Source organism: Lissotriton helveticus, chromosome 5_1, assembly GCF_964261635.1.
Source record: "Lissotriton helveticus chromosome 5_1, aLisHel1.1, whole genome shotgun sequence".
Lineage (NCBI taxonomy): Eukaryota > Metazoa > Chordata > Amphibia > Caudata > Salamandridae > Lissotriton > Lissotriton helveticus.
In genome coordinates, this window is record NC_136065.1 from 275131111 (window position 1) to 275154133 (window position 23023).

The 23023-nt window shown below is 42.4% G+C and overlaps 1 protein-coding gene across 2 annotated transcripts in view; it reads right to left on the reverse strand.

Annotated features, from left to right (window-relative positions):
• Positions 1-23023, reverse strand: part of PLOD1 (procollagen-lysine,2-oxoglutarate 5-dioxygenase 1) — a 157648-nt gene that overhangs the window by 107184 nt on the left and 27441 nt on the right. The window contains exons 11-16 of one of the 2 annotated variants that reach the window (XM_078642200.1): positions 22627-22731; positions 15087-15212; positions 12939-13080; positions 11578-11691; positions 4696-4761; positions 2923-3027 (exon numbers count right to left, since the gene is read on the reverse strand). The exons of the other annotated variant lie outside the window; for it this stretch is intronic. Of the exons in view, the coding sequence (XP_078498326.1) occupies positions 2923-3027; positions 4696-4761; positions 11578-11691; positions 12939-13080; positions 15087-15212; positions 22627-22731 (658 nt within the window). The remainder of the gene's footprint in view (positions 1-2922; positions 3028-4695; positions 4762-11577; positions 11692-12938; positions 13081-15086; positions 15213-22626; positions 22732-23023) is intronic. 2 annotated transcript variants of the gene reach the window in all.

Below are 23023 nucleotides of genomic sequence, written 5' to 3' on the forward strand. Positions count from 1 at the left end.
CCTCCTATGACAGGATCTGTATCCTGAAGAAGGCCAGTGACCCATAAGGGCGTTTGGAAGCGGCCCTATGATGAAGCATGCCACCATTAACTGGGTGAGGCCATTTTAATAACCCTATGGGGTTTCCAGTAGGTTTTTCCTCCCTTACTGTCTTTATTTCCTATAGTCCCAGGTCTCTATGATGTCAACTGTTTCCCCACCCCTTTATTTGTCCTTCTCGTTTGGTGAGTTCTATATTCTGCTTGGGAGAGGCTCACTGTCTAGTCCCTTCAAGGTCTGTGTTTAGCATGTATATGGGAGTAACCGGGAAAATAAACTACCCCCCCCCCCTTGAATCACATCCCCAATGACTTTGCTTGAGTGAGACAAGCAAGCCCTGCACTTATTTGTTGCTTGCCTTAGGAAATCCTGAAAACAATGTGTCCAAATTGTGCCTTTTACACCTTCACAATTGATCATCATCCATCCTTCCTTCTCTCTGGCTCTCCTTTCTTCATCTACCCATCCTTCCTTTCATCCTTTCATCCATCATTCTTTTTCCATCCATCAATCCACTGAACCCCCTTTCTCCATCCATCCTTTCTTCGTTTTTCCTTCTCTACTTCCATCCATTCTCTACTTCACTCCATCATCCGTCCTTAGATTAATCTAGCCATCCCTTTAGCGCTACAACCCTCCATCCATCCTTGTGTTCGGTCATTTTAAAGGTTTTATGCCCCACACACTGCCAAGTGGCACCCTGCTCAAGCCTCTAAAGTGGGGGATAATGACGGCCCTGAGGCCGTCGCCCCTTTACTTTGTTCACAGTAGGCTTTACCTGCGAAAGTAAAACCCAAATTGCCTAACTTTTACTGTGTTGCTAACTACCACTTAGAAGTGGTTGGCTTCTGTGGGAATTTCTCTGAAGCCCAATCCTATCACTACCAGGATCATTTCAAACTTGTCAGAACATAAATGCCTTCCACCAGAATCCTGTAAAAATTTCAATAAAAAAAAACCCAACTGCACTGTTCCCTGATTGGACTTTATTACCGAATAAATTAGAACTTTGGTTGGTACAGGCTGCCCGTCCTGGACACCACAACTGGATACAGTGTGCCACCCCACTTCTCGCCCCATTTGAATAAGGCTCCTGGCACCCTAAGACTTTGCCATTAAATTAGATTGGGGATAACAATTGTTTGCCGGTGGGTTTTTGACTGACTGTTACCTTTTTTGGGTGGAAACTTAGCAGGAAATCAACCCTCCTAGTTGACAATCGTTTCTCCCAAACATCAGTGATACAGAGGGCCAGACCTATCACTGGAAAGCTGTTACATTGTATGTCTTTACTCTGTCAGCTCTTTCACAATCACTAGGATTTTGTTGATAAACAAAGCAATAAGCCCAATAAGCTACAAATACAATAAGCTACAAGGTCTTCGGAGTTCACTCGAACATGGCCTATCAGGAAAACATTGGTTGTAGGGGGAGACTCAACTAAAACCTAAACAATATAAAAATATTTGCTGTTGTATCTCCGCTCTGGAAGGTGCTACCACCTGTAGGTTTTAACTGTTGCTGCTTTTCACCGGTTAGTAAAAGTTATCTTCTTGGAAGATGCAGCATTGTCTGGACATTTAGTTTAGTGCCAATTTTATGTCATTCTTTTCTAGCTACTGCACCCTTCTAGAGCCTTCCTTGGCTGCTTGAATTTGGTACACGCGATGAGTCAAGCTCAAAGGGTGATGTAGTTTGAGCACAGTAGTGTTATTGATGCTGGGACAGCAAAGGTAAATAACAGTACTGACACAGGATACTGCCCAGTAATTAGAGACTGGAAGAAAAGGCCTCAACAGAACACTGCACATAAAATTTCCAGAGCTAAAACAATTCCCCAGAGCTGGTGTACATGAGTGGACACATGACTCCAAATATGACCTTCAAAGCACAATGCATCAGAGGTGGTCTCCGGGATGAGACACATTCAGCAAGAGGTGTAATATAAAGGTAATACCAATGCTCCAGGTGTGGCTTTGCGAACCAGACACTGTACTGAAGATGTCGCTTCAGGACCATGATGCTATACACAAGATGGGCCATCCATAAGTGGAGTCAGGTCATATGAAGCAATACTCCAGCTGTTCTGTTGAGAACTAGAAACCATTCCCGTTGTAAAAACTCCTTTACTACTGGCAATATAACTCTCCCTCTGCACCATAATATTTCTGGAACTCCCCCACGACCATGTCATATTGTTAACCACTCTTAAATCATGGAATATGAGAATTCACAGATGTTCAAGTGCATGTGAAGACTGCAATACTGCTGCCTTTTCCCAAATTGTTTTGTGTACATGAGGGAAGCTTACACTGCTGCTGCACATACTTGGCTTGTTGTTTGTTCAAGGGATTATTCATTGCTAGCACATGTACAGTCACTAGTTTAGTCGATGCGTGGGGTGTGTGTTATTGAAGCAAACAGTTTTGCCACTGCCATATCCACGCGGTATGTTAGAGAAGTTAGGCAAAATATACATTTTTCGGTGCTTGTTTAAATAGAAAGGCCATATCCTCAAAAGACAATGATTGGTTTAACATTAAGAGAGCAAACCCTTAATGTTCTTTGCTGTGCACTGCTGCAGTGGAGAGGTCGAGGGAAGAGCAAGTAAAGGAAAGGTCACAGCATATGGCAATGCAAAACAACACTGTAGCCAACACTGTTCTGCTTCATTGGGTCACCACAGACTTTATAGAGTACATGTGTTTTACATATATTCAATGGCAATATCTTTCATCCATTATTTACATCAACTACATTTCCAATCCTTGTTTCAGTCATTCTGAGGCTATTAGGTGGGGAATTACAAGAAACACTGGGGAATGTGAGGATACAATGGCAAGAGGGTGTTATAGATCAAATACTAAGCATAAGTCTCCTTACCGTGTTGGTGCCACTGGACCATTGGCCAAAATGTTCCATTTCTTCCACTATCTCATCACAGGCAACCTCATTGAAGATAGGAAACCAGTACACATCTGGACAAGGCTAGAAAAGGAAGAAAGTCCATCAAGGATGAGAGAAGGATAAAAAAGAGTCCTTCAAGGAGAGCATGGGGGAGGATGCAAAGTATAGAATATCAGGGAAGGGAGGAACATATATGGAGTGAAAATGAAAAGGAAGACAGCGTCTATCAGGAAGGGAGGAAGATAAGTGATCAAAGCGCAAACGAGCTGGGAAAGGGCACAAGAAAAGGTATGCAGGTTGAACTGTCCACCAAACTCACTCTATTGGCCATTGATGGGATTACATTGGATGTGTTTGCTCCCTAACTAGTGTGAGGTATCTACTTGCCAGGAGAGATATTACTAGGTAATGGTGGTCTGCTACTGGCCCACCTCTGCAGGAATGGTTGAGTTGAATGGATAGATGCACATTATTGGAGGAGGCGGTCTATCGAGCAAGGAGATGCCCGCGTAAACATGTCCAAAACTGTGGCCTTTGGTGGGATCAATTCAACATTTCTATATGAGAGTTCCCTGTATGCTGGTGCTTTTTCTATCTCTGGTTCCACTGTGCCTGACATGGTTACACCTTTTAGGCATACTTGCCCATACTTAATCTTGTCATGGAGTCTCATGATTTGAGCCGACTGCGTACAACAAATTAATATTTCAGATAAGGTATAGAGTCAGGAAATAGATGTTTAATCACATGGGAGGAAAGTTGTTAAGGAGTGGAAAGGAGTTCAGGACAGCCATCTGTAGAACATGTATTTCACTGACATTTCACTGTTTTGCAGCATGAAGCTCTTCGGGATTCAACTGATGTGCCTTATTCTGTCAAATAGAGGTTAGGTATGGAAATTGCCACTATGTTGCCTTTTTTATTCTTTTGGGCATCAACTGAAGAAGGGGAAATGGAGCCTCACTATGATGTCCTCATTTTTTTTTACAGAATTATTTTAAGCTCAATTAAACTTGCAATTCTATACCAGCAATGTTTATGTTTTGACTCATGGTGGACAGATGTTCACAGGTCAAAGCCCCAGGAAGCAGTGGCTCCAGACAATTAGGTACCACATGACAGTAAAATTAGACCCAATCTCATTGTGAGGCTGTAACCATGTTCTTCAGTTTTACTCTCCTGACTGTCCCCCATGTGTGGATCGAAGTCTGACCAGGGCCACAGAGGTCCCCTATTTGATGGCATCGGCAGTGAAATGCAAGCAAACACACAGGCAGAGCCAGGCCCCCATGAGGATAACCTAGTTAACAGATAGTTTTAACTAGAGGATGCTTCGAGATGGACCACATCTGGCAGGGGAGACACAGCACTGCAAAGGTTTCTGTGGGATAACTCCAAACCCAGTCTTTTCTTTCCACTCCCAATGTAGGTGAGAAGAGCAAGGACTGGAATCAGGAAACAGTACCTCCTTCTGTGTATGATCTGGGTACGAAGACTGTCTAGAGGAGGCACCAGAAATGTGCCACCCCTGCCTTTTAGGCACTGCTTAGGTTTGGTTTCTGCAGCTTACTATGACTCCAAATGGATGGCAGTTCTTGAAAAGTACAACATGAAAGCACATTTCCTCTACTTAGGGCTAGACACTGGTGGTGGAGCATTTGATGCCATTTTGGATCCGATAACTGCATTTTTTTTTATACAAAGTACAAGTACAAAAAAGAGTAAATGTATGTTATGCAGTAAACTTACCATTTCCAGAAGCTTCCCAGTCAAGGCTGCGGTATAGTTTTCATGGATATATTTCTCTTTCCAGTCCTACATTTAGAGAAAGGGAACATATAACATAAATACAGTCAGTACCTATAACGGGGGTTTGTTAAACGTACCTCAACTTATAACTTTTCTAGTAATAATAACTGGATCCACACCCTCTTCCTAGGATGCCACATCAGATGGCTCAAGTCCCTCAGATTATTCAGTTATAGACAACAACTGTCATAATTTTAATCTATTTGATTTTTATATAGCACCGCTACGATCAATTCAGCGTGTTCGGCGAACATCAGGTGAAAGATAGTCTGTATAAATGCTATATGTAATACAATATTATTTACAACTCCTCCCAAGAATTTTCCTACAAAAACATACACAGAAATACACAGTTATCAGATTTCTCAGCACACTTGTTAGGCAGAAATACACTGGGGCTGAGGGAGACTCTGTGACATGCCACATATACCTGAAGGCCCATGGTCCTTCAGAAGCATCTATCTTTATATAAACCTGCTGACTGCTCTCTTGTCGTGCCCACCACACACCTATACACACATTCTGGTCTTACTGCAACATGCATGTAGTTCTTCAGAGGACACGCTCACCCCTAATGAATGCTGCACCCAGCTCTCCTCCCCCAGTTTTATATAGCATCCGAAGGCCTTCATCACTTTAGTAAACAGAGATGGATCACTGCAGACTTTTAAAATCATGTAAAAATCGCAACTAATAAAAGGACAAGGGATTTTGTGCCGGTAAAAGAACCAACGTGATATCTCGGTGAGCAAGAGAACCCAATATATATACACAAAATGGGTTAAAGTATATTTGTTTTTGCTTAATTTCATCACAGTGAACACCCCCCCCCCCCTTCCCCCCCCCCCCATCGTAATATAATATGGCTAAGCCTGGCCCTTGTATGGGTTACTATATTTAGGCTATCTCTGCATGATAAAGAGTCAGTGTACTATGGGAACAGACTTTGTGCCCGAGTTAGAGTTGGGTGGACTGGTTAGTCAGTCACACGCGGGACGCATATCCTTTCGCCATACCACATGTGCACTGTATCCTACGGCAGTTGGCACAAGGGTGGGGTATCCAGCAAGTTTGTGAAGGAGTGCCCATCCTAATGCCAAACTCTAAATCAGGCCCTTTGGTTTGTAGGAAGACATGCCTGTTTTGTTGGGTTTTTAGACACCACTATTTTTTTGGGGTCAGAGTTTTACATAGCGCAAACTTGGCCAGAAGGTATCAGATCTCTTTACATCAGCACCAATTGCATTACAAACTAACACATTAATTTTGTTAGGCACAGGGAGATTAAGTGATTTGCCCAGAATCACAGGATGTTGAGCATCACCTGCCGAGAGAAGTTGTCCGCTCTAGCCGTTAGGCTACATCCTCGCACCTTGTGAGCCACCTGCGTTTATGCAGAGAAGTTGACTGGGTCTCACCATGCTTCACATATGTGTCAGCTTATATAAGATGGACGCTTGGGCAGAAATGGGTTCCCAGACGAGAAAGAGTGAGCTTGTAATGATTAGATATAAATCCCTCAAGTGGTTCTATATGTGATTCCTCGGAGCATTTTAGTCAATTACATTGTAATTAGAGCGAGAGAAAGAGGTGTGTACTTATTTGCTGATGAATGATCTGACTTGCAGTAACTCAATAATTACTAGAGAATGTGACTGTCAAGTAACAAATAATCTATTTCTTCTGAGGCTGACAATGCCTCCAGGGTGATCATGAGGAGACTCTACCAGCACATTCTATAAAGATTTGCCTCGAGGAGCAGTCCTCATGTATGGCAAGAGGTGGACACTTTAGGAAATAGCCCTACAGAGCAGTCAAGTTATTCTGGGCATGGCACTTATTTTAGAGACCCAGAACTCTTTTAGTCTCACCTGTGTACACAGAAGAAAACTTTCCAGAACCCCTTGTGGCTGCATGTCCCAGCTAACAGCCCAGGCATTCACAGTTAGACGCAAAGTCCTTGCACCAGGGACTGCTGGTGACATAGTGGTGACCTCATTCATCACAGGAGTGACAACTAATTGGCCCAATGACGCCTTCCCATTTCTTTCAGTCAGGCAAATACTATTGTGGACCACAATATCCATCCATCCATCCCTCATCTCAGCCAACATCACACTGGTTAGTTCAGCTGCTGCTGGGATGGCTCATCTGGGTCAGGTTGAGGACCATGCGAACTGCAGCTTCAGTACAACGCATGCCATGGAGCCCTTTCAGTGGCTGACAGCCTACCACTAGCATTTCTCAGTCACCCAAATGCCTCCCGCCACCCAAACTCAACACCCGGCTGCCCCTTTCTGACTCGGACCATCACTGATGAACCTTAGAAGTTTGAGACTGAGAGCACTGGATCTGCCCCACCCAGTCCCACTGGCCAAACACTAGACACACAAGTCTAAATATAGCCCTCCAACTAGAGTAAAGTAACATTAATTTACCATGATCACCTCTATGACATTGAGATCTTTGCAACCATGTTCACCTGCACCAGGAGCTTAAAGAAAGAAACATCTAATACTCAGAATTGGGAGAGGCACTGCACTCTGATGATGGGTTTGGATAAACGAGCATCAAGTAGGCAGGCGACACGATCTTTCTGTAAAGAGCATGGCCGCAAACAGAACTGTGAGTGGCAATCAAAAGTTGTTTTTATCTATACATAATTAGATGGCTGTAAATATCCTTATTAACATCGGTGACTACACATGCCATTAACGCAAGCAAAGGTACTAGCCCCTTCGCCACACATGAATTCCCCTTTGCCTTAACCTCCCCTGAACCAGCTCCCTTCACTCCATCTTCCACAACCTAACACCTCTCACAAGCAGTCTTGCACTGAGAAGATGGCTTGACTATACTCTCAGCTCTTCGGGGAGTTTAAGGCCCATGGAAGTGAAGTATAAGAGATGCAACACACTCCGCAGATGCCTGGAGATGTTGGTCAGGATTCTGTGCAGTCTCGGGCAAGTTGGCTCAGCTTATTATCAGCCAAGCCACAAATGCACTGAAGCTGGACTGACTTGTGGTTATTCTGAAACCAGTTCAGTCTACTCTTTCTATGTGCATATTGTTTGTGCACCATTACCCCGGCAGCACCTGCAAGTTACAGCTCTCTTGCGTGACACTCTGCAAGGCTGCAGCCACCTGAGGATGTGTCTGTGGGCATGTGGGTGCAGTGTATTACTTCTGTTTTCTGGGCCTCGTGTCACTGCACCTTCTTGTTTGCCCTACTTAGCATGGCAACTGGCCCCATGCCATGAGGGTTACCTTGCCTCTTACGTTTGTGGCTAACATCTAATCATGCTGGGACTTGCTCGGCTGTATTTATAATGGCAAAAGACAATCTAAAGGCCCCAGCATGCCTGGTGCTGTTAGCTAAAACCACAGGACCAGATAAATGTCACCCTCATGAAATGGAACCAGTTAACAACAAGGATGTAAGCTGAACTGGGAGTAACAAAACAAACACAGGATAGCAACATTGCAGTAAAAACAGAACTGCACAGAACTCGCGGAGATGAAATAAACAGGTAAGAATGGAGAGTATCTTTATCGGAACAGGTTTAACATTTTTGCCTCACTGAAGAGACACCATGTGGAACGAAGCCTGTCTTGTTTTTCTCATTACAGTATTGTGGCAGTCTCAATAGCATTTGCAGGAACAGAATTTGGCCTGAATTGGGATTTCTTGTTTGCACAAGCATTCCTTGTGCATCCTGGGAAAGGGCTTTTACCTGTTGGACTCTTTCATGACCTAGGACTGAAAGGATAATTGCCAAAATCCTGATTTATTGTGTTCTTGCTATGTGTATTCATTCTTTCAGGCCAGGGTCACTTGAGAACGGTGGCACAAAATGATGTTGCTTAAGTGACAGGAACTGTTCTCAGATCACAGGAGTGATAAACTGAACAGAAAAACTAATAAAATAAAATGATTAAATGTGAGCAGCAGTTTCCCATTAGTTTTAGATTAAATGCTCTTTGTTTGCTAGTAAACATTTGCAAACTCCAATCAGGGATGAGTAATGAAGTGGAAGAATATGCAATGTCATTGAGAACTGGGACAGTCACAGAATTAGGCAAATGCCATTAAGGAGAATTCATTAATAAAAACGAGGAGTTTTGGAAATTGTGTTAGAATGAATGATGGTCATTTTGAGATTCCAATGCTGCTCATGAACGTGATTCTGGCATGAAGACGCTGATTTTTAAGTGCATACAAAAGCAGTTTTTGGTCCTGTCACTCTCAAAATACCCTCAAGAGAACACTGGGATAGGGCAAGGACAGAGTAGTACCTACTCATGAATATTCATTATGGAAATCTTGAATACACAACTGGATTTGGCCCTTGATCACCAGAAGTGTCTGAGCTTCTCTACTGTACATGCAACATGTTTCCATTATATCTCGCCACTATTTTTATAGGTGCAGACTGAGGTTTTTGTGCATTTGATCATTAGATTTATGAATCAGACCTTGCACTACCTTGGTAGCACTCCCATATTTACATATATCTCTCTTGCTGCAGTATCATGTCAAGTCTCCATTCTCTGTATGTTTGAGGGGGTGCCTGGGATGCTGAGAGTGAATGATGATGGAATGGGGGTGTGGTTTGAGTGGAAACCTCTAGATAGTTACAGGTGCTGAGAGGATGAAATCCTGACTATAGCCACGTACCTGATGCTGTACCCAAGGGTGTAACATGTAAATAAAGAAGATATAATCCTCTACCTGACATGTTCATGTTACATTCTTGAAGACCCTCCCTCAAGACTCAAAACTTACAATTTTGGAGACAAGGCATCCACAGTAGTCTACGAGAAGACTCGTCAGCATTTCATAAAGGGCTAGCACAACTGTCTTTTTTTCTGCTGGGTAAACAAGCCCTTATGCATCACATTTTACTGACTCTTCACATTGCCATATAACTTGTTTGAAAACATTTAAGGAATTGGTTAGGATATCGCCTAGAGCAGTCTCCTGTTTAATAATCTCAACCCCATTCTCTACTGCTCTCCAGGGTTTCTCTACCGTGAATACATGTCTCTGCATCGAGCTATAGCCTCCGATTACTGGTGGTATGGTCTTAGATCAGTCTTCAGAGTATCCTTTCAATTCTCTTGCAGATCTGTGTAATCTGCAAGTAAACAAGTTTAAGTGGGAACTGGACAATGCAATGAACGGGATGACTCCCTCAGCACCAATCTTCAAGAAAGGTGAGCTCGCTGAGTTGCTGGCTGCAATTCAGTTTCTGACACTGTCTATCCAGGCGGCAACAGGAGAGGGAGGGTGTCTGCAGCAGCCTCCCAGGAAAACATTTGGATACATGCACTTTTTTTTGTTGGACCATTTAAGTGAAAGCCCTACACAAATCTGATCCACATCAAAGGATTCCACAGAATATCATATCCAGCCACTCCACATCCCCTCAGATCTCCATCCCACCCTATTTTACACAGCAACATAATCTAAAACGAACGCATCACAAATCATACTAGTCACCATATAAAACACGGTAGCACTTCACAGTCTGCCTCCAACCATGTTGCACTGCACTGCATCCTGCCACAATACCAATGAGATGTCATTCAATTCCTCTGCAGAAAACTTACACATTAGCTGTTTTGGGCATTAATCATTAGCGGGCACATTTGATTAACAAGTACCATTTACCCCTAGAGAGACTGCGCAATTCCAGACAACAGGTAGCGCATAGGTACACAAACCTGTGTGCTTCAAGGTCACATTGATTGATCATTTAGTCAATGAGATCCGGGGAGGGTAAGGTCACAGTGTAGGTGAAAAGATAATAAGCATAACGGACATGTCTCACTGCAATGCCTGAGACGTGGAGTGGAATACATCACTAGACCAGCCTTTGGAAGCACAAGTACTACCCTGCCAGTCAACAGAAGAGGACACTCACACTCAAAAGCAACACCTTGCAAGACTGTTGAGACAACCATCATGAAATTTGAAGACACCGATAAGTACACCACATCCCAATGACAATCCAAGTAGTCTCCGTCTTGGCACATGTGCACAGACTAGCAGCGTTAAGTTACAAGAATCCCCACCCCCAAAAACAGGCCCAGAGATGCTGATGAATTAGGTCACAACTAGAATTTAGGAGTCACAGAAATGGGCCAAAGGGAAAGGATAGCGAGATCCTACAGCCACTAACAAAGCCTTAATCGAAAGGAGAGTGACATTAAGTACGAACATATAGCGACAATCACTAAACAACTCAGAAAGCACAATGGAAATAGCTGTATGAGCACACACAGCCTCGAGGCCAACTCCCCATTTGCTGGGTTATGAACTCCAAAGAGCAAAAACAGTGCATGCTGTGCTGTATAAACACACCCTAATATAACACTATACGTCAAGACCTACACATAACACAAATGCCACCAGTGTATTGAAAAATAAACCTGCAGTCTCTAAATGCATTTATGCGTTCGATGGAAATTTTTAGCGAAACATAGTTAACTATTTTCATAAAGCTCAAACATATAATGCAATAAGTTGGAACAGAAAAAGGCATTAGCGAAATAGCATGGCCTCTTGAGATAAGGTAACTTTAGTGCAATCTTGGCTTTCAATTCTGTTTTGGACAAACCACACCACAGAATGTCATTGTTTGCAGGTAGGTAAGAATTCAACTATTACTGAAACAATAGTGTGGACAATTCTGGACAAAGTCCAAAAACTTTAGACAAACAATTATTTTCCTTTAATATTACCAGCCACTGTGAAACGTGTAAAGAAATGCTTTGGCCCAAATGCAGGGTTCGCTATGCAAGTTCTGTGTGCCTTACCTCCGGATTGCTGAAGATCTGCCATAGGTCGTTGTGCAAGTGATTTGTCTGATAATTTTCCAAAGAGAGAATGTGACCAAAGTTTTCTCTGTTCGTCACAAACATGAAGACACCCTGCAAGAAGGGAGAGTAGTTGCATTAATATCCTAAGAGGAACCCAAGAGTGGAAGCAAAATACCAGCTGATGCACCTCCACGAGGGGGAACTTCATGGTTTATTCAATCAAAGACATTAGAGGATCTCTGCAAAAAAAGACCCTCAAAATAAGTACAGGACTGGTAATTACAGGCTTAGGTACAGAGGGGGTGCAGCTAACCAGAATGAGGGATCTTCACCAGACACGGAGCAAACCCAAGTTTACACACATCTCCAGAAGCATGCACATCCTTCACACCAGGCGACAAGAACCCGACCACTCAATATTTCAATTTAGCTGCAAGACTTACTTTTTCTGCATGGCATTTTCCCCTTTCACTCATGAATGTTTTTTATAATTTACAGCTTTAATTTAGGGCGTTTTGCCCTTAAAGCAAAATAAGTGATTAAAGTCACTCTCCAGATAGAGAGCACAATTAGCCATTTTACCTGCTCACAAAATGTGTACTTTGTCAACTATATCCTACAGTGACTGAATCTACATCTCTCTTTTCTTCCTACCAATCTTTTCCCCATGATTCCCAAGTGACACAAAGGTCTGCATCTTCAAGGGGACACTAAAACACATCTCCCACACAGTGGAAACTAAGACAAATCCATCCTCAGTAGACATAAAGGCAGGCCGCTACTCAACAATATGCCAAGGCACGTCTGTCCGCAGGGCATGGGAAAGCACATCCCTCCTCAGGGAATGCATCCCTAGGCATGCTCCTCCTTAGCAGACAACAAGATATGTGCCTCTGCAGTGCATACCAAGACACGTCCATCACTCAGTCCAAGTCACACTCCTCATAAGTGCACTCCAGGGAACAACCCCCTTAGTCTACTACAAGACACATCCCTTCTTAGCGGACCACCGTTCTCAAGGTATGTCTCTCTTGTGCAGATTCCAATGTCCGTCTCCCCATTGCAGACCCTAAGGCCCATGTCTGCTCTGCAGGCACCAAGATTCAACACACGTCTTCATAACTTAATGGCTGTCACCACTCTGCAGGCCCCAATCCTGAGTCTCCTCCACAGGCCAGAATCAACCTCCCCTCTGCAGACCTAAACTCTGCCTCGCTTCAGCAGACCTCAAACCTGCCTCTGATCTGTACTCCCCAAGGGCTGTATTTCCTTTGCAGACCACAGGACAGGTCCTTTCCCGTGCAGACCCCAAGGCTGGTCCCCCCTCTGCCTCTCTGGAGACACCCCGCTATACTCACCCGTTCCCGCACGTTGTGACAAAAGGCCATGTCAGGGTCCAGCCTGTCACTGCGGTACAAATCTTGTGCCTTGAGCTCAGACCGCAGTGTGCTACCTTTCATCAGGTAAACACTTGATATATATGGAACATTCCAAACTCCACTGCAATGGGAAAAGAGGAATTTAAATTTGGAATGATCGAACATAAGGAGAAAGGTAAGGTATCCAGTGGTAAGATTAAATTAGGGCAGACGAAAATAGTCCATGCACAGAGACTAAAATAACCTTTAAAATTTCCACTACGTTGGTCTCCCAAAACTCCTTTAAAAAATGTCCCCAAAAATCCAACTTCCCCCAAAAGACTACATATTTCCAAAAAATCATCCTTCAAATACTTTGAAAAGAAATGTATTGAAGCTAGTCGCTCCGATCACCAACATATCTGCACTGGAAATCATGTTAGTACTGCCATGAAGTACCGAATGTACTCTGGTCCCCCGGATGCTTCATGTGCATGGGGAGCACTTAACTAGAGTACTGGGGCCACATAATGCACAGTGCCTGGAAGATCAGAGAGGGAGAGCATCTGGAAGGGCACAAGAGGTGAAGAGGCTGAGCACCAGAGAGAGTATTATGTAGCTGACAGAACACAGTGCACTGCAGAACATATTCATTATTATTATTATTATTAAAACCATTTATTAAGCGCCTGGTTACCCAAAACAGTGTGTCCCCGCGCTGAGCACTGCACAAAAAGCTAAGAAGACAGGGCTGAGGGAAACAAAAGAGGAACAGAAGAGGCACAAAGGTTAGGCCTGAGGGAAGAGAAAGGTTTTAAGCTTTCTTCGAAACATACTCTCGGAGGGCTCCATCCGGAGACCCAGCGGGAGCTCGTTCCAACATTTAGCCGCTAGAAATCTGAACGAGCGTCCGCCCATCCAGGCTTTGTTAATTTTCGGAAGTTTAAAAATCATCCTGCTAGCTGATCTAAGATCTCTGGTGGGACGGTGTATTGTCAGAAGATTTTGAAGATAGGCTGGGCCTTTGCCTTGAGCTATACGATGAGCGAAACAAAGGGACTTAAATTTGATACGCTCTCTTATCGGTAGCCAGTGTAGTTTGGATAGAGCAGATTTACCTGATGCTTTGCGGGGAAGTTTAAGTACTAGGCGAGCAGCGGCATTCTGCGCACATTGAAGTTGGTGTAATCCTTTTTGGCTCAACCCTAGAAGCAAAGCATTTCCGAAGTCAAAGTGGGGGGTTACCAAGGCGTGGACAATGGTCTTTCTCGAGTCTATGGGTAGGAGGTCCAGAATCTTACGGAGAACCTTCAGTATACCGAAGCACTTGGTTGTGACTTTGTTCACATGGGTTTTATAGGAGAGATCAGAATCTAAAATGATGCCCAGATTGCGTACCGATTCCACCGGGCAAGGGGGGCTGCCCAGTTCCTTAGGCCACCACAAGTGTGACCATACAGAAGCTGATTTCCCTACTACCAGCAGCTCGGTTTTTTCGCCATTAAGGCGAAGACAATTGTAGTCCATCCAAGCTGCTACCGATGTAAGACAACTCGAGAAGTTGATGGCATCTTCTCTGCACTCTGGTGTGAGTTTGAGCAGCAGTTGAGTGTCGTCGGCGTAGCTGACAATGCCCACCCCAAAACTCTCAACTATGCGGGCCAGGGGTGCCATATAAATGTTAAACAAAGTAGGGCTCAGGCTCGAGCCCTGTGGAACCCCATGGCCTACATTTCTGCGTGAGGATTTAAAGGGGGGGCAGTGCATTTGGAAACTCCGGTTAGTCAAGAAAGACTCTACCCAAGCCAAGGCTCGTCCCTTCACTCCGATGTCCGCCAGCCGAGACAGCAGCGTTGAGTGCAGCACGGTGTCAAAAGCTGCACTAAGATCTAATAAAACCAACGCTGCTGTCTCACCATCATCCACTATACACCTCAAACCTTCGGTGGAGAAAAGAAGGGCTGATTCACGCACGTTAGTTTAGGTAACTGGACAGCTCAGACGCCCACTCTGCTTAAAGGATTGCAGAGAAGCAGCATACAATGAAATGCTCAAAGCTATATTATTTATTTTCCAACTGATCACACCGTTGCAGCTGTGCAATGCCCCCAATATTTTGAAAATGCTCATTTTGAATCAGACACTTACACTCTCTGCCCCTGAACTATGTCCACATAATCTTCGGATCGGGCGTAGAAGCCATCTGAACTCAGGGCGCCCCAAAAATTCGACCACAGCTTCCCAAGAAGACCCACCAGAGGGGCGATGATAGACCTAGGGAGGAAGAAGAAGCAGATGCTGAAACAACAAGGACCTAAGAGCCTTCTGTTCATTTATTTATTTAGGTTGGGTTAATCGTTCTTTTATTTTTCATTTTGTTATAATTGCTTTCAGACAAATGAAGTAGCATTATGTAAATCACAGATGTTATACTAGTATTTTGACCCGATGGTGGGTACTCTCACATGTGTATTATTGCGAACAAAATATTGTGAAGCATGTACTGAGGACTCTGGTCTAAATCTGGAGGGGACAGCCCTCTGTTAGAATACTGGCTATGCAGCACCCCCCTGGGTCCAACGTCATGTATATTGTTAATCAGATTCATCTGTTTGATCCTTTACTGGGACTCTGAAAGATGTATTTCAGTACTGTACTTTTGCTGCATTTGATTTTAAGACTGTAATACAGTTCGTATAGGAAAGCAAAACAAACATTGAAAATGCCAATAAAAATATTAAAACAAAAAAACAAGGACCTAAAAGCCAAAAGAACCCACATGTAATGTACCAACTGAAAACAAAAAAATTCAGCATCACCTGAAACCACAACCATCTTCTATTTTGCAACCTGCTTAAATTGCTCCCACTTCAGAGCACTACAAGGAGGAAAGATAGACCTGTGCATAAGAGCAGCACAGAGGGCATAGGTAACATGGGTAGGGAAGGTTACCCAACAGTCATAGCCTTTTGATAAATGGCCTACGAATCTAGGGAAAAACAGGACAGGAGATGGGGGAGTCAGTGGAGGTCTTTAAGCAGGGGTGGGGTGATTTGGCAGCATCTATCCTGGAGATAGATGATTCTTGCTGCTTGATTTTGGATCATCTGCAGACAATGTCTCTGGAATTGTGGGAGTCCAATGTAGAGGACATTCCCATAATCGATTTTGGAGAATTAGGGCTTTGGCAATTTGGGTGATGGCCTCCTTGCAGAAAAAAGCGTCTGATCTTGCGCAGTTTGTGCAATTGGACAAAGCATGCCGATGTCATCGAGTCGATTTGAGTGTCCATGGCAAGATACACATCAATGTGAAGGCCCAGACTCTTTAACCACATGAGCGCTAGCGAAATTCCGCTCCTGTGCTCATGTTTTAAAAAACGCACTTTACATGACGAGCTGGGCTCGTCATGAGCGTGCGAGGAGGCTACCTCATGACGAGCCCAGCTCGTCATGAGCGTCGAAGGGGTTAAAGCTGGTTTTGGAGTGGGTGCCACACCTAGTTGAGGGGGCCAATAGGAGGGAGTCCAATAAACAAGTTTAATGCGGGGAACAATGATCTCGGTCTTTTTAGAATTTAACTTTAATTGGTTTTCGTTCATCCGCGTTTTGACGTGCAGCATAGACCTAATGAAGTCTTTAGATTCCGTGGAGTTATCAAGGGTGAAGATAAGCTGGATGTCTTCAGCATAGTTGAAGATCTTTACTCCCATCTGTCGTGGACCCAAGATCAGAGGACGTATATAGATGTTGAACAGAATTGGCAAAAGGAAGGAGCCATGAGGAATGCTACAGCTCAGAGCTACCGTTCTGGACTTAAAGGGCGATCACCACACTGACTGTTTACGGTCCTCCAAAAAGGAGCTGAACCAGTCGGTGTACAGTCATAATATCGAGTCAATTATTTCGACTGGACAGAATATCGAGTAAAAAATATAGAATGGACATAATATCGACTAGTTAATCAATAGGGAGGGACTAGGGATTGGAAGGTCTGTTTCATTCCCCAGGGTAAGTAGGTTATTTATCAAAGAGGAAACAGACACTTGTAACACTCAGGCCATGGGTTATATAAGTTTAGAGTAACCTCAAGAACCCAATGCAAATGTGGTAGGTGCGGTATATTTGATTCGTCCGCCCCGCATATGGGTAGTTGGCCGTTATCATTGGTTACTCCAAGTTAGTGATGTTGCCAGCCTCAACCCGAGGCACCTCTGGCCTGTTGTGCAGTGTCCAGAGAAAGAAAAAAGGAGTGTGTCAAATTAGAATCTCAAAAAAAGGAAAGAAGGTTTAAAAACTGAAAAATCACCTTGATTGATTTTATTTATTAATGTGATTTTCAGATTGTTGACTCCTCCGGTTTCTGAAAGGAAATAGCGAGAGGACAAGAGAAAAACACCTTTCTTCGGAGGTTTGTTTACGCGTGCACCCAGAAAAGCCAGCGCGTAACAGTAAATACTTACCCCCGCTTAGTGTGCGTTTTACAGTCCCCTTCAATGATAGTCTCCATAACTATGTCTATAGCGTTAAACTCTACCCTGGTACGTAGTACCCCCCTTCCCAGTATTGATATTCTGGAATGAATGAATAATAATTATTATTCTACCCAATGCATTAGCCTAAAATAGGATGTTTGCAACGAGTGTGTTTTTCTCTTGTCCTCTCGCTATTTCCTTTCAGAAACCGGAGGAGTCAATATCCTTGAAAATTTCACAGGTTATTAACATAATACAGCACAAAAGGTGTGAGTAATACGTACAATTTTCGTTCAATTTTTGTTTTGTTGTGAGTCCTGACGAATGCTCTATAGACCCCTGTGGGCCGACAGAGCAGAAACATGTCGACGTTTGTGTAATAAGTGTTTCTAACTACTTTGATCTAGTAACTCGATCAATTGAGTAGTATCAGATTATTTTTAACAATCTGAAAATCACATTAATAAATAAAATCAATCAAGGTGATTTTTCAGTTTTTAAACCTTCTTTCCTTTTTTTGAGATTCTAATTTGACACACTCCTTTTTTCTTTCTCTGGACACTGCACAACAGGCCAGAGGTGCCTCGGGTTGAGGCTGGCAACATCACTAACTTGGAGTAACCAATGATAACGGCCAACTACCCATATGCGGGGCGGACGAATCAAATATACCGCACCTACCACATTTGCATTGGGTTCTTGAGGTTACTCTAAACTTATATAACCCATGGCCTGAGTGTTACAAGTGTCTGTTTCCTCTTTGATAAATAACATAATATCGACTAGACATAATATAGACAACAAAAATATCGACTAGAGAAAATTAATATCGAATAGAATGGACATAATATCGAATCAAAAATATAGAATGGACATAATATCGACTAGACATAATATAGACAACAAAAATATCGAATTTAAGGTAAGTTAATAATAATTTTTATTTTTTGTGTAATATAAGTCTGTAGCGGGTTGTGGGTTTATAGGGGAATAGGGTGGGAAGTAATTTAATTCTAATTAATTAAATATGTTAATTTATTTATTGATATATATTTAGAATTAATTGTTAATTAATTATTAATTGGTAATTAATTAAAATATAATTGGTAATTAATTATAATTGATTAATTGATAAATATTTTAATTTTAGTAATTTATTTTCTGTAGCGGGTTGTGGGTTTATAGGGGAATAGGGTGGGAAGTAATTTAATTATAATTAATTAAATATGTTAATTTATTTATTGATATTTTTTAAAAATTAATTGTTAAATAATTATTAATTGGTAATTAATTAAAATATAATTGGTAATTAATTATAATTGATTAATTGATAAATATTTTAATTTTAGGGTTCAGGGTCAGTTTTCAGTTTTTGGGTAAAGGGGTATTTTTAGGGTTCAGGGTCAGTTTTCAGTTTTTGGGTAAAGTGGTATTTTTAGGGTTCAGGGTCAGTTTTCAGTTTTTGGGGTAAAGGGGTATTTTTAGGGTTCAGGGTCAGTTTTCAGTTTGTAGGTAAAGGGGTATTTTTAGGGTTCAGGGTCAGTTTTCAGTTTTTGGGTAAAGGGGTATTTTTAGGGTTCAGGGTCAGTTTTCAGTTTTTGGGTAAAGGGGTATTTTTAGGGTTCAGGGTCAGTTTTCAGTTTTTGGGGTAAAGGGGTATTTTTAGGGTTCAGGGTCAGTTTTCAGTTTGTAGGTAAAGGGGTATTTTTAGGGTTCAGGGTCAGTTTTCAGTTTTTGGGTAAAGGGGTATTTTTAGGGTTCAGGGTCAGTTTTCAGTTTTTGGGGTAAAGGGGTATTTTTAGGGTTCAGGGTCAGTTTTCAGTTTGTAGGTAAAGGGGTATTTTTAGGGTTCAGGGTCAGTTTTCAGTTTTTGGGTAAAGGGGTATTTTTAGGGTTCAGGGTCAGTTTTCAGTTTTCGGGTAAAGGGGTATTTTTAGGGTTCAGGGTCAGTTTTCAGTTTATGGGTAAAGGGGTATTTTTAGGGTTCAGGGTCAGTTTTGGGTTTTTGGGGTACAGGGGTACTTTGTAAAAATAAAGTAAAATTACATTTAAATTACATTTATTTAATAAAATTAAATTATATTAAATTATATTATAATATTTTTTATTAATTTATATTCAAAAAATTATTATATACTTACCAATACTTATGTTGTAATGGTATGCGTTGTAAAGGTATATGCGTTGTAAAATCTTGCGTTGTAAATGTATGCGTTGTAAAAGTTTTTGCGTTGTAAAAGTTTTGTTGTAATGGTAGGCGTTGTAAAAGTATGCGTTGTAACGTCATACATCCCTGGAGTGGGAATAGTAATTTTAACCTCTACGCTATCCAGCGCTTTCCCTACTGTTGCACCCACTGGAGTGGGAGTAGTAAATTTTACCTCTACGCTATCCAACACTTTTGCTAATGTTGAACTCACTATAGTTGTAACAATAAATTTTAAACATTTTCTAAAATGTTATATATGTTTATTTAATAATATGTTTAAATATATATATATATATATATATATATATATATATATATATATATATGTGTGTGTGTAATTTTTGGTGATATAATTTTTTTAATTATATAAATTATTTATTAAAATTATATTTTTTTAATAATTATTTCTAAGTTTATATTAAATATATGTATTACTATATTAGTTTTAACTTAATTTTAAGACATTTTAAAAAATCGATATTTTGACAGTCTATATTTTTGTAAGTCGATATTTTGGAGTCGATATTTTGGTACTTACCTGTTTGAAGATAGGGAGTCGATATTTTGTCAATCGATATTTTTGACTCGATATTTGTGTATCTCGATATTTGTGTCGTCGATATTATGTCAGTGATCCGAACCAGTCAAATGCTGAGCCCCCGAGACCTGCTGCGGCAATGTGATTCAACAAAATTTTGTGGTTCATGGTGTCAAATGCCGCAGACAGGTCAAGGAGGATCAGGGCCCGAGTGTGATCCACATCGGCCTGTCCCTTGAGATCGTCCAGTACCGATAGAATCACTGCTTCGGTGGAGTGCGCAGGACAGAAGCCTGCCTGATGGTTCTCCAGGAGCTTAGTCGTCTCCAAAAAAGAGCTGAGACAAGTGGCCACATGGGTATCCAACACTTTCACCGGTATGGGAGAAGAGAAATAGGTCCATAGTGCTCCAGTTTATTGGGATCTACGCCTTGCTTTTTTGAAGTGGGATGACCACTGCTTCTTTGAAAGCAAGCGGTACAATACCAAGGGACAGTGAGAGGTTCAGGAATGTAAGAAAAATGTCTGGGAAGGACCGATAAATTGCTTTTGAAACATTGATGGGACAGTCCTCCTTAGGGAAGCCTGATCTGACCTTTACTACGAGGTCTAAGAATCATTTCTTATCCATCAAGGGAAGAAAGTTGAGAGAGCATAAATTGGGGTGGTCCCTGTTGTCTATGGAACCACAGATGGTGGGGGCGATAGAGTTTTGAATTTTGTTTTATTTTTTCTTTAAAAAAAGGAGTTTAGATCGTTGAAAAGTTCCTGGCTAGGCACAAAGGATGGGGTCACGCGGCTAGGGTTAGAGAGTTCTTTTACTATCTTAAAGATTTCTTTTGAGCCATTGTCGGAGTTGTGTACCCTATTAGTAAAGAAGGCTCTATTAGCCTCCAAGATAGCCGCTTTATACTGGTGTAAATTGTTGGTGAAATAAAGTTTCTCTTCCACTTATCTCCAAGGTGAGGCTTGTTATTAACGAATGTTGAAGTCACAACGGATGGTTGCAAAAAAAGCTCTCACTCACAGTTTGTGACATGCTCTATATGCTTAGCTAACCCGTTGTGTGAGTTTTGCAGAGATTTATTGTCATGTTGTGAGTCAATATGAACCCATTTTTAGGTCGAGTCTGGGCAGTCCATGCAGTGCTCTGCGAGCCATCCTATATTGAGATAGGAATGTGAAGCCCCGCCCACTCTCCGCCCGTATTTTTCATTGGCTTCTATCGTTGTCCTTTGTAAATGCTGACTTGTGATTCCTGTATCTCCTTGTTAGACCCTCCTTAGTAAGACCATGTCTTCATTTGAAATCTCTAATGGCGACTGGCCCTTTTGCTTCTGTTGCAACAGTGTATGTTTGAATTGGTCTGTAAGCACTATTTTCTTCATTGGGTTTTGCCCTACTGCAGGCACGACGTGCTTTCCTTACATTCAGCACGCCATGCGTGCCTTCACTTTCAAAGCTGCTTTCAAAGATCCGAGAAGCCCCCGCCATAAGCCATGCCAGTGACTCGACAAGCCCCCTGGGTACTGTTATGCAGATCGGGTGTCTGCATAACACCTGGGCAGGTAATACTGCCATGTACACCAAACTGCACAGGCATGATTTACTAACACACAATATTTACCCAATGTACATAGCTGCCAACATATATCTATCAGATGAAGCTGCACCACACTGTGCCCTGGGGCAACACAACTCACCAGTTCTTTTCACCTGTCCATGAATCACACAAAATGACTGCATCCAATGGCAAATTAGTCTTTTTTGCCAGGATGCCTAGTAAAATTGTAGGAATGTTAGGTTAAAATTGGGATACTTTCCCATCAAGGTAGAGCTTCATAACCCGCTTGCTCTGCCTTGGTTTACTGCCTTGGTGAACAAAACACGCCTTTCAAAACTGGCTTGCTCTATTCTCTTTGTAGTTTGCACATATTTTGGCTGTCAGCCTGGTGTAAATAGCGTTGCAACAGTGTGTTCCATTCATCCCTACCGCAAGGATCAACGTGATATGGTGTTGGTAGAGGTCAGCAAACAAACGATTCAGTTTATCAGGTGCACACAGTAGAAGACACTAACAAAGGAGAATTAACTCCAGTCTGGAATCAAAAATCAATGGTTTGAGATTTTCCCAAAAGGCTGATGGAAGGGTATCCACAGAGAGGAGAGGAATGTGCCAGTAGAAGGGAAAATCACGTGGTTTATGGTCTCCCGAACCTCAGCTCAGTATATCGACATGTTTCCAGAATATATACAGTCCCGCCTGTTTATGGGAGAGGCACAAAGCAGTCCAACTGCACCTGGATGCTAATATTGTGGTCAAACTCACCTGTCCTTCAAACATGATCACTTTGTTTACCACTGTCTTCATTCAGTGGCACTTCCATGAGTTAAGTGATCTCTCAACTTAGAAGGGAGAGCAGCTTATGAGTGGGAGTGGGGAGGGAGGAGGGTTCAAAGAACTCACTTATTTTGTTCCACAAGGCTCTTGAGAGTGTTCGGGTTCTTCAGCGCCACAGCTGCGTCAAGACTCCAGTAGTAATCACAGTCTGGGGACTGCCGGCACATGTCCCTGCGGGAAAGAAATATGTTAGAGAAGGTGAGAGTGAGTGAGGAGAGGAAACAATGGCAAGGAGTGAGATTAGAAACCATGGCAAGAATGAGCCGAAAAAGGGAAGGCTCCAGGGGTGAGACAGAAGAGGAAGGAGGCAGAAATGGGTGAAAGGGAGAAGACGGGATACTGGAAAAATGAATTTAGGGCAGAAGGGAGCAGGTGGGAAAATACAGACCATGGGAAGAGACAAGAACAGAGGAGAATGGACATCAGTCTTCTTTCATGCACAAAATGCAATTACTAAATTACT